Genomic DNA, 10,810 nt, shown 5'->3' on the forward strand with positions numbered 1-10,810 from the left:
CACAAATTCATTTAAATGGCACTAAATGTTTACTCTGGGGAAAATTCTACAGAAAGACTTTCCTCTAGTTGTTTTCATGTTATAACACTTCACAGAAAGGAAACAAAAAAGTTAAGCCATGTGTCAAAACAACAAACCTCAAGGATACATAAGAAACTACTATGCACCTTCAGGATTTTAAACAGTGAGAAACTCAGAGCTCAAGGAGGCAGTACAGAAAGGTGATGAGATGGAGAGCATTAGCTGAAGGAGGACCAGGGAGATCTCTAAGTGAAAGGGACCTGTGTTTCTCCTGCACTTCAGTCCCTCAGTGCCACACCAAGTTGAGTTCTAAAATCTATGGCCACTCTGCAGCCAGTGTGCAGTTTTCCCCAACAGAAAGCAGAGGCACTGGCAGAGCTCTGCTCTGCACAGACTCCTGCCATCAGAGTTGTACCACAGAAGCAGCAGCCAGCTGTCCTGTGTTATGTGTTGATCGGCAAAGCATAAAACAAGAGGCTCATTGCAAAAGTGGGTCATGTGTCAATCTGTGGGATTCTGCACATCCTACCCTCCTGGCTCTGCTGGCCCCACCCACAGGGGCTGCTCTATATCTTCAGTCCACAAGACAGGGGAGACCAGCTGTGCCTGAGACCCAGGACCACAGCTGGACCTATTCTCACAGCAGCCACAGCACTGGACTGGGTAAGTCAATGACCCCCTCCTGGGGTTGGGACAGAAGGACAAGAGATGGGACAGCAACTGCCAGGGGACTGAGCTTGGGTTAGTACCCAGGACACAAGACAGGCTTGGAGAGGTGCTGAAGGGAAAAGAAATAAGACCTTGGTGACAGCAGGGGCCCTTCTGGGTGACAGATGAAGGGGTGTGTCACCACTGTGCAGGGATGCAGGAGATGCTTCTCTTTTGGCAGGAAACATGGTTCCAACACAGCGGGATTCCCAGCTTTGTCTCCTTCTGCTGCTGGGGCTCATGGGAATGGTGATCTCCTTCCATGCCCCACCTGGGGGTCTAACCTGGGCTCAGTGGTTTGAAGTTCAACACGTAAACATGACCAATGCTCGATGTAAAATTGCAATGCAACCAATTAACCGCCTTAATTATGAGAGTTTCCAGAAGCCATGCAAACTCCAAAATACTTTCATCCGCACACCGCTTGCTGCTTTCGTTAATCTCTGTTACACAACAAATATAACCTGCCCTGATAGAATCAGTACTAATTGCCATAGAAGCCCAGTTGCAATGAATCTTATCTACTGCAACCTCACAAGACAATCAGTACCTGACAATCAGTGTGAATACCAGCAACTAGCCTTATTGAGAAACTACAGTGTTGGCTGTAACATAAGAAATCGTCCAGTTCATTTTGATAGAATCTACTAAGCTCTGTGCCTGCAGTCACAGCCATGGTCCCATGCCACCATCCACCCTGGATATCAGCCCCAGTCCTCACCACCAGCCCACAACCCCTTTAAGCTCTGCTGCCCTGAAGCTCCTGTGCACTGGCAATAAACTCCGTTGCAGAATGACCTACCAGTGTCTGTGTCTGTTTGTGCCCCTCTGCTGTCATGTAGACACATCTCATCAAGAGAATGTTTCCCTTCCTCTGAAATGAGATCTGAGGTACATAGAGAGGCATGAGTGTAAGAGAATCCTTGTAAAATGAAGTGATTCAGAATGTCCTCCCTCTCTGCCTCACATTGAAACCCTGAAGCTTCAACTGATCTGTGTATTTCCATCCCAAAAGTTAAATGGGTCAAGTTGAGTAAATAGGAAGCAAAGGCCTTTGGTTCTGTCTGATTAATGAGTAATAAATTATATGAGGTCAGGGCTTCAGAAGTTTGGCTTCTTCCATTGCCGGGAGCAAGATTAGCCTCCTTCTCTTTCCAGCTCCATGGCTGCCGCCATTTCTGTTTGGATTTATTCATCTTCTACAATTGAAACTTTGTAACCTTGAGTGGAGGCCTAGGCTGGCAAGGGCAGGCAGAGAGGTTGGCTTCCTCTGTTGCCGGGGAAACCCAAGCTTACTTCCTTCTTTCTGTGGCCACACCCATCTTGGTTAGGTTTATTTGCATATTTGCTCCTGGTTAGCTGGTGGCATGGCTTGTGGGTGTAGCAGAGGTATATGGTCAATTTGCATATTATTCTTTTATTGGATAGGACTAGAGGCCTGTTGCACAATATTTGTGCAAGAATAGGAGTTTCTTCCCCTGGCTTCTCTCCTGGCCACCCAGGAGCCTACAAGTCCTCACTCCCGGTGGAACACCACTCCTATAGCTGCCTCTCCTACCCCTCATAACAGGCATCCTGCCCCTCCTGGCCATGCCGGGCCTATGTATGCAAATTAACCCACCACCTTTGTAGGGTTAATTTGCATGCTCACTCCTGATTGGCTATGGGTGTAGTGGAGGTATAGCCAATTTACATTTTTGTCTATTATTAAGTAAGATTTCACAGTGTATGTCTACATTTATGATTGTGGTATTGGGTTATGGTGTGACCTCAACTAAAGGAATAGAATTCTCAGAACAAGGAACTGTAAGATTTAGTCCAGATTTTTCACTACCTGGCTACAAAATTTTGGAAGATCATTCCAACATGCTGTTCTTCCTCTACAAATAATGGGCTTGCATTAATGGTCTTCCAGCCTAGATACTAGGAAGTTCCTTGAGTCTGTAAGGGAGGAATAAATTTCTGTGTGTAGTTGTCTATGTTATTGCAGATGTGTAAATGTGTAGTATTTTAAGTACATGTTTGTAAATTGTTCAATTATTTAAATTGGCTTTTTCTTATATGATCTGTGAATTTGATAATGAAACAATTTCATATGCACAGTTTATTACTTTAAGATCCACAGTAAAAAATAAATATAAAATAAATAAATGAAAAATTTTTTTAAATCCACAGTAAAATTTAAATGTATTTACAGTGGGGAAGCTATTTTGGTCTCACCCTCAGAACAAAAGCCTAAGATGTTATTTCAGGAATATCTAGAAATAAGAAATGGTGAGACTGTCTGGGTTAGTGGACTTGTGGAAAACCTGGATAGATCAGTCACTCACCAAGCGCAAATGTATCAGATATTCCTGGAATAGGAAGCCCTTTTCTTCTTTCTTTAAACTGCCGCTAGCCTAGTAGAAAGGCAAGAGGGCAAGCATTATCGTTAAAAGAAGTCATGGGTGAGTGATGATATATAGAGCCCACACTCAGGTCACTCGGTGTGTCTCATTGGAATATTTCAAAAACAGTCCCTTAGGACCAATAGCCAACCTTCTTTCACAACAAGTTACATGATCACACAGTATAAACAAACCTATGAGCAGCCCTTTCTGCCCACATGCTTGTGCAAAACTATGACTAAATATTTTCTATTATAATCACCTGGGAAGCTTTTCATACTATGGATTCTTGGGCTCCACTCCAGATATACTGACATGGAATGTCTGGATGCAGAGCTCAGGATTCAGAGCTTCCAGATCTTTCTTCAGGTGGTTCTGACATAGCCTGTCCCAGCCTGACATTTGAGGCCTATTTTTTTTCTGACCCTAACCTCAGAACCTGCGGTGGAATTGGTAATTCTTTTTATTGGGGCTACTCCAAGGTGAGAGGAAGTGGAGGTACCATTTACCTTGGAGCCCAGATAATTCTAGCTACAAAGATTTCTCATCAAGTACCTATAACTTAGAATAGGCCTGTGATGCCTCAACCAATCGGTACCTGAGTGCACATGAGTGATCTACCTGTAGAGACATTTTGGGGGTTTGTTTATTTGTTTGTTTGTTTGTTTGTTTGGGGGGGATTACCACTACCTTCCCATTTCTCCTTCCTTTCCTTTCTCAATCTCCTGCCCTGTATTCCAGCCTGGTCGGAGCAGCTTTCTCCTTCAGTCCCCCAGGATGTCCATAGGCTGCTGGGTCTTATCTTCCTGGTCTGACTCTTTGCTAACCCCCGACCAGGGACACCAGTGAACCGCGTGCCCATCACAGCAAAGCAGATGCTGGACCTGTACGCACTGTTTCGCTTGGTGACGGCCAAAGGCGGCCTGGTGGAAGCCATCAACCACAAGGGGACCCAGCCTGCCCACCACCATCACCTTCTCCACCTTCACTCTCCGCCCCCAGTGAAGACAGGTGCGAGCACCAGGCTGGTGGGATGGGGAGAGGGAGCATGAGGGAAGGGGGCGCGGGGCAGGGGGCTTCTGGGTGTAGGTCTTGATCAGGAGGGCCCGGCTCCCCAGCTCACATACCCCACCCACCCGCAGGTACATGAAGTATCTGTACCCCTACGAGTGCGACACTCAGGAGCTCAGCTCCCCCCGGAACTCCAGGCCCCCATTGACAGCAACCTGGCTTGAGGGCCATTGTCAGGCTTACCCAGTTTCTTCTTAGATGAAAGGAGAAATGATTGAAGATTTTGGCTGACACCCTCTATGTGGGTAAAATGCCTCAGCCTCATTGCTTTGTCACATGTACCTAGAACATACCTGGCGGCTGTAGATGCTCAATAAAATTTTTGGAGTGAATGAAGAGACAAAGATTGTATTGATTTTTTTATTTTTGCATAATAAATCACTGTGAAGTTTTCAGCTTAAACACCACATTTATTATCTCACAGTGTTCGAGGGCCAGGAATCCAGGCACAGCTTATCTGGGTCCTCTACTCATGGCCTCATAAGGATGCAGCCAAGGTGCTGGCCTGGCTATCTTCTCATCGAGAGGCTGAATTAAGGGAGAATCTATTCCCAAGTTTATTTACATTGTTAATGGAATATATTTCCTTGCAACTGTATGATTGAGAGCCCATTCTTTTGCTGATTGTCAGCAAGGAGCCATACCAGCTACTAGAGATTGTCAACAATGCTTTATCCATAATCCGTCTCACAACACGGCAGCTTAGAAAATGAGACTACCTCACACACACTCTGAACAAATCTGCTCAATATTCTAGAGCAGCAGAAGTCAAACTTGTCTGTCCTTGATTCTCCTTTACACTCTTAAAAATTAGTAAGGATTTCAAAGAGCTTTTCTGGGTTTTATCTATTTATATTTATCACTAGAGGCCTGGCGCACAAAATTTGTGCCCTGAGGGAGGTCCCTCAGGCCGGCCTACACCTCTCACAGTCCAGCAGCCCTTGGGGGATGTCCAACTGATGGCTTAGGCATGCTCCTCAGGCCTAAGCGCTGCCATGGACACAGGAGAGACTCCTGCCACCACTGCTCACCAGCCTGAGCCTGGTTCAGGGATCCTGGTTGAGCGGCGCTCCCCCTGTGGAGTGCACTGAGCACCAGGGACCAGCTCCTGGGTTGAGTGTCTGCCCCCTGGTGGTTTGTGTGAATCATAGCGACCAGTTGTTTCACCAGTCGATCTATTTGCATATTAGCCTTTTATTATATAGGATGTTATAAATTTAACAGAGAAAGCTTTTAATATTTATTAATTCATTTTAAAATAATAATAATGAAACCCATCTTATATAGACATGGAAATCATATTTTATGGAAACTAATCCAATTTTCCAAAACAAATTAATATGAAGAAAGGCATTGTTATACATTTTTTTTAATTTCTTTAAAGCTTGGCTATTTTTAAGATAATTGAATTGTCATTTCTGTTTTTCCAGTCAATCTATTGAATAATGTTATTTTTTTAATTACATAAAGAATATCTAGTCTCTAACAGATATACAGTTATATAGATTAGGAGCTCACAGACATACCAAAAGGGTTTAGAGGACCATCAGGGTCATTGGAACACACTTTGACAACTGCTTTACTAGAGAACAAGTAGCATACTACATAATATTGTACGTACTCCTTTAGAAACACATATTAAGGATAAATAAAGGAGGCCAATGAACATCAAGTGTCTGTGCTGTGGTAAAACCACTTAACTCGGGTACTCAGAAGTATCATGTAATGATTATCTAACTATATGTATGGATGGATGGATAGATTAAACAACAAAAAGTCATTTTATTACTTGTGTATATGAAGTTTCCACATGAGGGAGAATGACAAGGATCCTTGTGGATGTAAAAGGTAGAGCGAGCCATTACAATGCAGATTAGTTCATCTCTCACATTCTAGAAATACATTTTATTCAGGAAACATTATTACCTGGGTGAGGGGGAACCCTGATAAAGAAGTTATTTCAGCCTGGATGATATGCACATATTCAAGATGAGAACCAGAGGCAACCTGGATGGATAGAACTCCCTAAACCTACTGTGCATCCTTCCTCCCTCTGAGAAAGCAGCCCACAGTAAAGCAGAGCACTCCAGCTTCTGTTAAGCCTGCTATTACGTCACTCTCAGGGCCTCGGTGTCATCTGTAAAATACCAGCCTTGTAGACTACTGTACAACTCATTTGAGTCCATTTAAGTAAAGAAGTTGTTTTACAGACTTTCAAGTTGCTCTAGAATATGCTCAATGTGAATATAAAAATAAGTTAGCTGTCTATTCTGGCATCTTAGTTTGTCTAGCATATATTTTTAGAAGTTCTTATTTTAACACTCTCCAGTATTAAAATATCAAAGCTTGATCCAACTGATACTGACTTCCTGGCTTCTCATTATCAAAATAAATAAATAACCACGTACCCAAAAAAGTTCACTTTCCCCAGGATTCATTAGGTCCAGTGACTCCAGGTGCATCTGGAAGAGTTCTCTATTGTCACCCCACAGTTCCCCAGCCCCCACACTCACGCAAGAGCTTCAGAACATCAGGCCCTGGAGCCTGAGAGTACATGGAGTGACTTATCAAAGGCACATACACTAGAGATAAATATATGGAACTTGATGTTGCCACTTAGTTCTAGTACATTGATTCCAGCTTGTTTGTACTAGTAGCAGTTGGGAGCCCAGCCGCGTTGGCTCAGTGGTTTAGCGTTGACCTATGAACCAGGAAACGGTTCGATTCCTGCTCAGGGCATTTGCCCAGGTTGTGGGCTCAATTCCTGATCCTGCAGGAGGCAGCTAATCAATGATTCTCTCTCATCATGGATGTTTCTATCTCTTTCTCTCCCTCTTCCTTCCTCTCTGAAATGAATATATATATATATATATATATATATATATATATATATATATATATATATTCATTTGAAATTGGAAGAGACGTGCTCCCCGGGCTCCCTCCGCCCTTTCCCCTACAGCCCTCCCTCCCTCACCCTTCTCCCCACCACCACCAACCCACCTACCACCACCACCCCCAGCCCATATATATATAATTTGAAAACAAACAGAATATCCTGAATATGGGACTGGTTAAAATACAATTGTATAGTCTTACAACGGAATACTAGGCAGATATTAAATAGAATGAGGTACTCTTGCTACTGGCTTGGAATATGTTCAAAATACATTGTTAGAGGCAAGGAAGTAATGATGTCCATCACTGTACAAAATGTTAGTATTTGGGGGAGGGAGGAAATAAACACATGCATCTATATGCATGTCAGTAACCTTATGTGTGTAACATGCATAGATACATACAGACTATAAAAGGATATTTAAAAAGCTGAATAATTATTGCATCTGGAAAAGAAAGTGGGGCCTACACGACAAGGACATCCTTGCTCTCTTGTCTGAATTTGCCATCTGCATGTACAGCGCATCCGTACTTTCACATAAAGGATTAAAGGGGCAAGTGAGACCACCTTAGGGAAGCCCTGAAACGAGTGAGGAAGGGTCCCTGGTGATGGGCAGCCCAGACAACTAAGGTCTGAAGTGAAACAGAACTGCCATGGCGATGCAGCATCGGGGTGATCTCCAAGCCCCCACCCCAGATGTCGGGTGTGCTGCAGGCATCTCCTCCTCCGGCCTCCGTAAGGAGAGCTCACGGGGCTCGGGAGGCGCCATTCTTCAAAGCCTGTTTCTTTCCCCGCCCTCTTTCTCCGCGGTTAAAAGAGACTTTTTCAAAGTCTGAGGCTCTCTCTGCGGTCCCGGCGGCGCAGCGCCCCCTCCAGGCCAGGCGAGCGGGCGACGGCGCAGAGAACCAGAGGAGGGTGGGCGGCTTCCCGCGCCCCTCCCTGCAGCGCCTCGGCCTGGGCTGTGCCCTCCAGCTCGGGACCCAGGCTGGGACGGAAGCGGGTGGCCCTCCGGACTCCGCCCCATGGAAATGGGGAGTCCACTGCGGGCCGGCCACACGATGCCCAAGGGCGCGTCACCCGCGTTTCCTAGAGCGACAGTGAGCACGTGGAACCGTGAGCCCGGGGAGCACGTCTCTTCCAAATCCAAGCCCTCCGCCCTTTCCCCTCCAGCCCTCCCTCCCTCACCCTTCTCCCCACCACCACCACCCCACCTACCACCACCACCCCCAGCCCATCAGCACCGCGCACACGCGCGCCAGCTCTCAGGCCTGCCTCCTCCCTCATTCCCGCCCAAAAAGAAGGCGGGAGTTTCGGCGGGAGCGGGGAGCCGATGGAGAAAACAGGCCGGGCAGGCGGAAGCACGGCCTGAGCTCAGCTCTGGATTTTGCGGCAGCTCCTGCCCTCTGCTGGCGGAAAGGAGCACTTACACAATGCGGTCACGGAGGATGGTTAGGGGGCCAACTTCTGCCAAGCTTTGACTCCAAGGACCCTCTCCAGAGGCCTAGAGGCAGCCACGTGGGGTCAAGCCAGAAGTGCGGATTCCAGAGAGGTACCTTTAGAAGAATGAACTGAAATTCCTCCCAGATAAAGAGGTGTTCAATACAGGGAAGGAGATGTCGATACTAGTCTTCCAGTAGGCCTCCTGGAGACCAAGGTAGGGATGTCAGTGGCACAAGCATCTGGTAAGGGCTGGCCTGGAGCCCAAATCAGTCGGTGACCTTGACATTCAGGATCTTGTGAGGTGGCAATTGGTTGGGGAGACTTACTCAGCAAATGTTTCTTGAGTATCTATGTGCCAGGGACTGTTAGAGGTATGTGGGAGTCATCAAAGAATAAAACAAACCAACAAATAGTTTTTAAAGAGAGACAATAGGCATAATAAATATGTAAATTATATAAACCTTTAAGGTGATAACTTCTATGGGGAAAATATAGCAGGAAGAGAGATGAGGTGAAACTAGGGGTAGCATTTTTTAATATCGTGGACAAAAAGCGATCACATGCTAACTTGATTAGCTCAGGGAAGGCCTGCATGGCAGCCTTGCAAACTCAGAGACCTAAAGTAACCACAAAGGATGGTCTGAAATTAAAACTTTTTAACTAAAAGCACTTTACGGTAAGTGGTCATGTCATAGGCCAACATCCTCCCTGACAAAGGTCAATCTTTACCTTAACTAAGCCCATCTATTGTCTTTTTGCATCTACAGTAACATATCATTGGAATGTCAAAGTAATTTTCCTTTTTCTGGACCCCTCAAAGCACAACTCTGCAGAGACCACAAATCCCCTCATTGTTACCGAGTTAATTGTTGACTGTTAACTATTCTATACCCACCTATGTAAAAGATGTCTGTGTCTATCAATTTTATTTTTTATCCAATCCCAAAGGTTTCCCTGCTTTGCTTTCTTCCACTCCCTTAATCTATCACCATTGGATTTCATGTAACCCAGATATATCTCCTCTTTTGATTGTAATATATAAAATAAGGTGCAAAACTGCCATTCTCTGGTGCAATATCCCAATACGTTGAGAGTTTGCTTCCCGGCAGTTGTCCACAGTTTGGCTCAAATAAACTGACAACAATTTTTCACAGGTTTGAATGTTTTTTACCAGGTGGCCTAATAGGATAGGTAAAGGAAGCCTCCTTGATAAAGTGTGACTGTGGCATGGTAGTTAGCCTTGCATATGTCTAGGAGGAAATGTCTTAAAGCAATAATGCATTTGTATCTTTCAGGAACAGCAAAGAGGCTAGATATTAGAAAAGCATGAGTAGAAGTAGGGAGTCCCGCCGAAACCGGTTTGGCTCAGTGGTAGAGCGTCGGTCTGCGGACTGAAAGGTCCCGGGTTCGATTCCGGTCAAGGGCATGTACATTGGTTGCGGGCACATCCCCAGTAGGGGGTGTACAAGAGGCAGCTGGTCGATGTTTCTCTTTCATCGACGTTTCTAGCTCTCTATTCCTCTCCCTTCCTCTCTGTAAAAAATCAATAAAATATATTTAAAACAAGAAGTAGGGAGTCCAGGTCAGAGACTTGTATAGTAATCCTAGTAGGAAGGATTGCTCTCTCAAACTAGGTGGTAGCAATGGAGGCAGTGAGAAACAACTAGATGCTGGATGTGTTTGAACCTAAAAACAGCTGACTTTACTGACATATTGAAAGTGGGATGAAAGGAACCAAGAGCGCCAACATTGTCGACCTCAGACCAAAAGGATAATGTTACATTCAACTGAAGTGGGTGTGTTAATGGAGGAGCATTTTAGGGGATGAACAGGGGAGAAGATAATTCTTCCCATTTGGGACTCACTAAGTCTGAGGTGCCTATTACACATTCAGTGAAGATTTCCATTGGACGGTTGACTATACAAGTCTCAAGTTTAGGAGAGAAAGCTTAGCTTAAAAATGTAAATATGGGAGCTGGAGAATCAATGGCATTTAGAGCCTTGAGACTGTGTGAGATCACAAAGAGAAACAAACAAATCATTGAATCTTCAAAATTCAGAGACCAGGAGAAGAGGAGGAACTTGTAAGGAGGCTGAGAACAAAAAGTGAGGTCATGGAAGAGGCCGATCACTGTGCAGCTTGACATGACGATCTGCCTTGTGAGTACCAACCAGGACTGATCTCAGGCGGCCTCTCACTCTGTTTCTGTCACAAGAAGCATAATTCCCACGTCAGCCTCATCAAGGAGGGGCAGGTGATCACCTGTGCCTAATGCTGCTGAGC

At 45.2% G+C, this 10,810-nt stretch overlaps 1 protein-coding gene across 1 annotated transcript; it reads left to right on the forward strand.

The window, feature by feature from the left end:
- Positions 1–915: 915 nt before the first annotated feature.
- On the forward strand, positions 916–1,380 carry LOC311610959 (non-secretory ribonuclease-like; the record flags this gene model as incomplete). Its single annotated transcript, XM_084862603.1, has 1 exon — positions 916–1,380. One exon carries the CDS (start codon positions 916–918, stop codon positions 1,378–1,380), a length of 465 nt encoding a protein of 154 aa, XP_084718729.1.
- Between the last annotated feature and the right edge of the window lie 9,430 nt (positions 1,381–10,810).

The sequence above is a fragment of the Pipistrellus hanaki genome, assembly GCF_964339955.1.
Source record: "Pipistrellus hanaki genome assembly, chromosome: 1".
NCBI classification, from domain to species: Eukaryota; Metazoa; Chordata; class Mammalia; order Chiroptera; family Vespertilionidae; genus Pipistrellus; species Pipistrellus hanaki.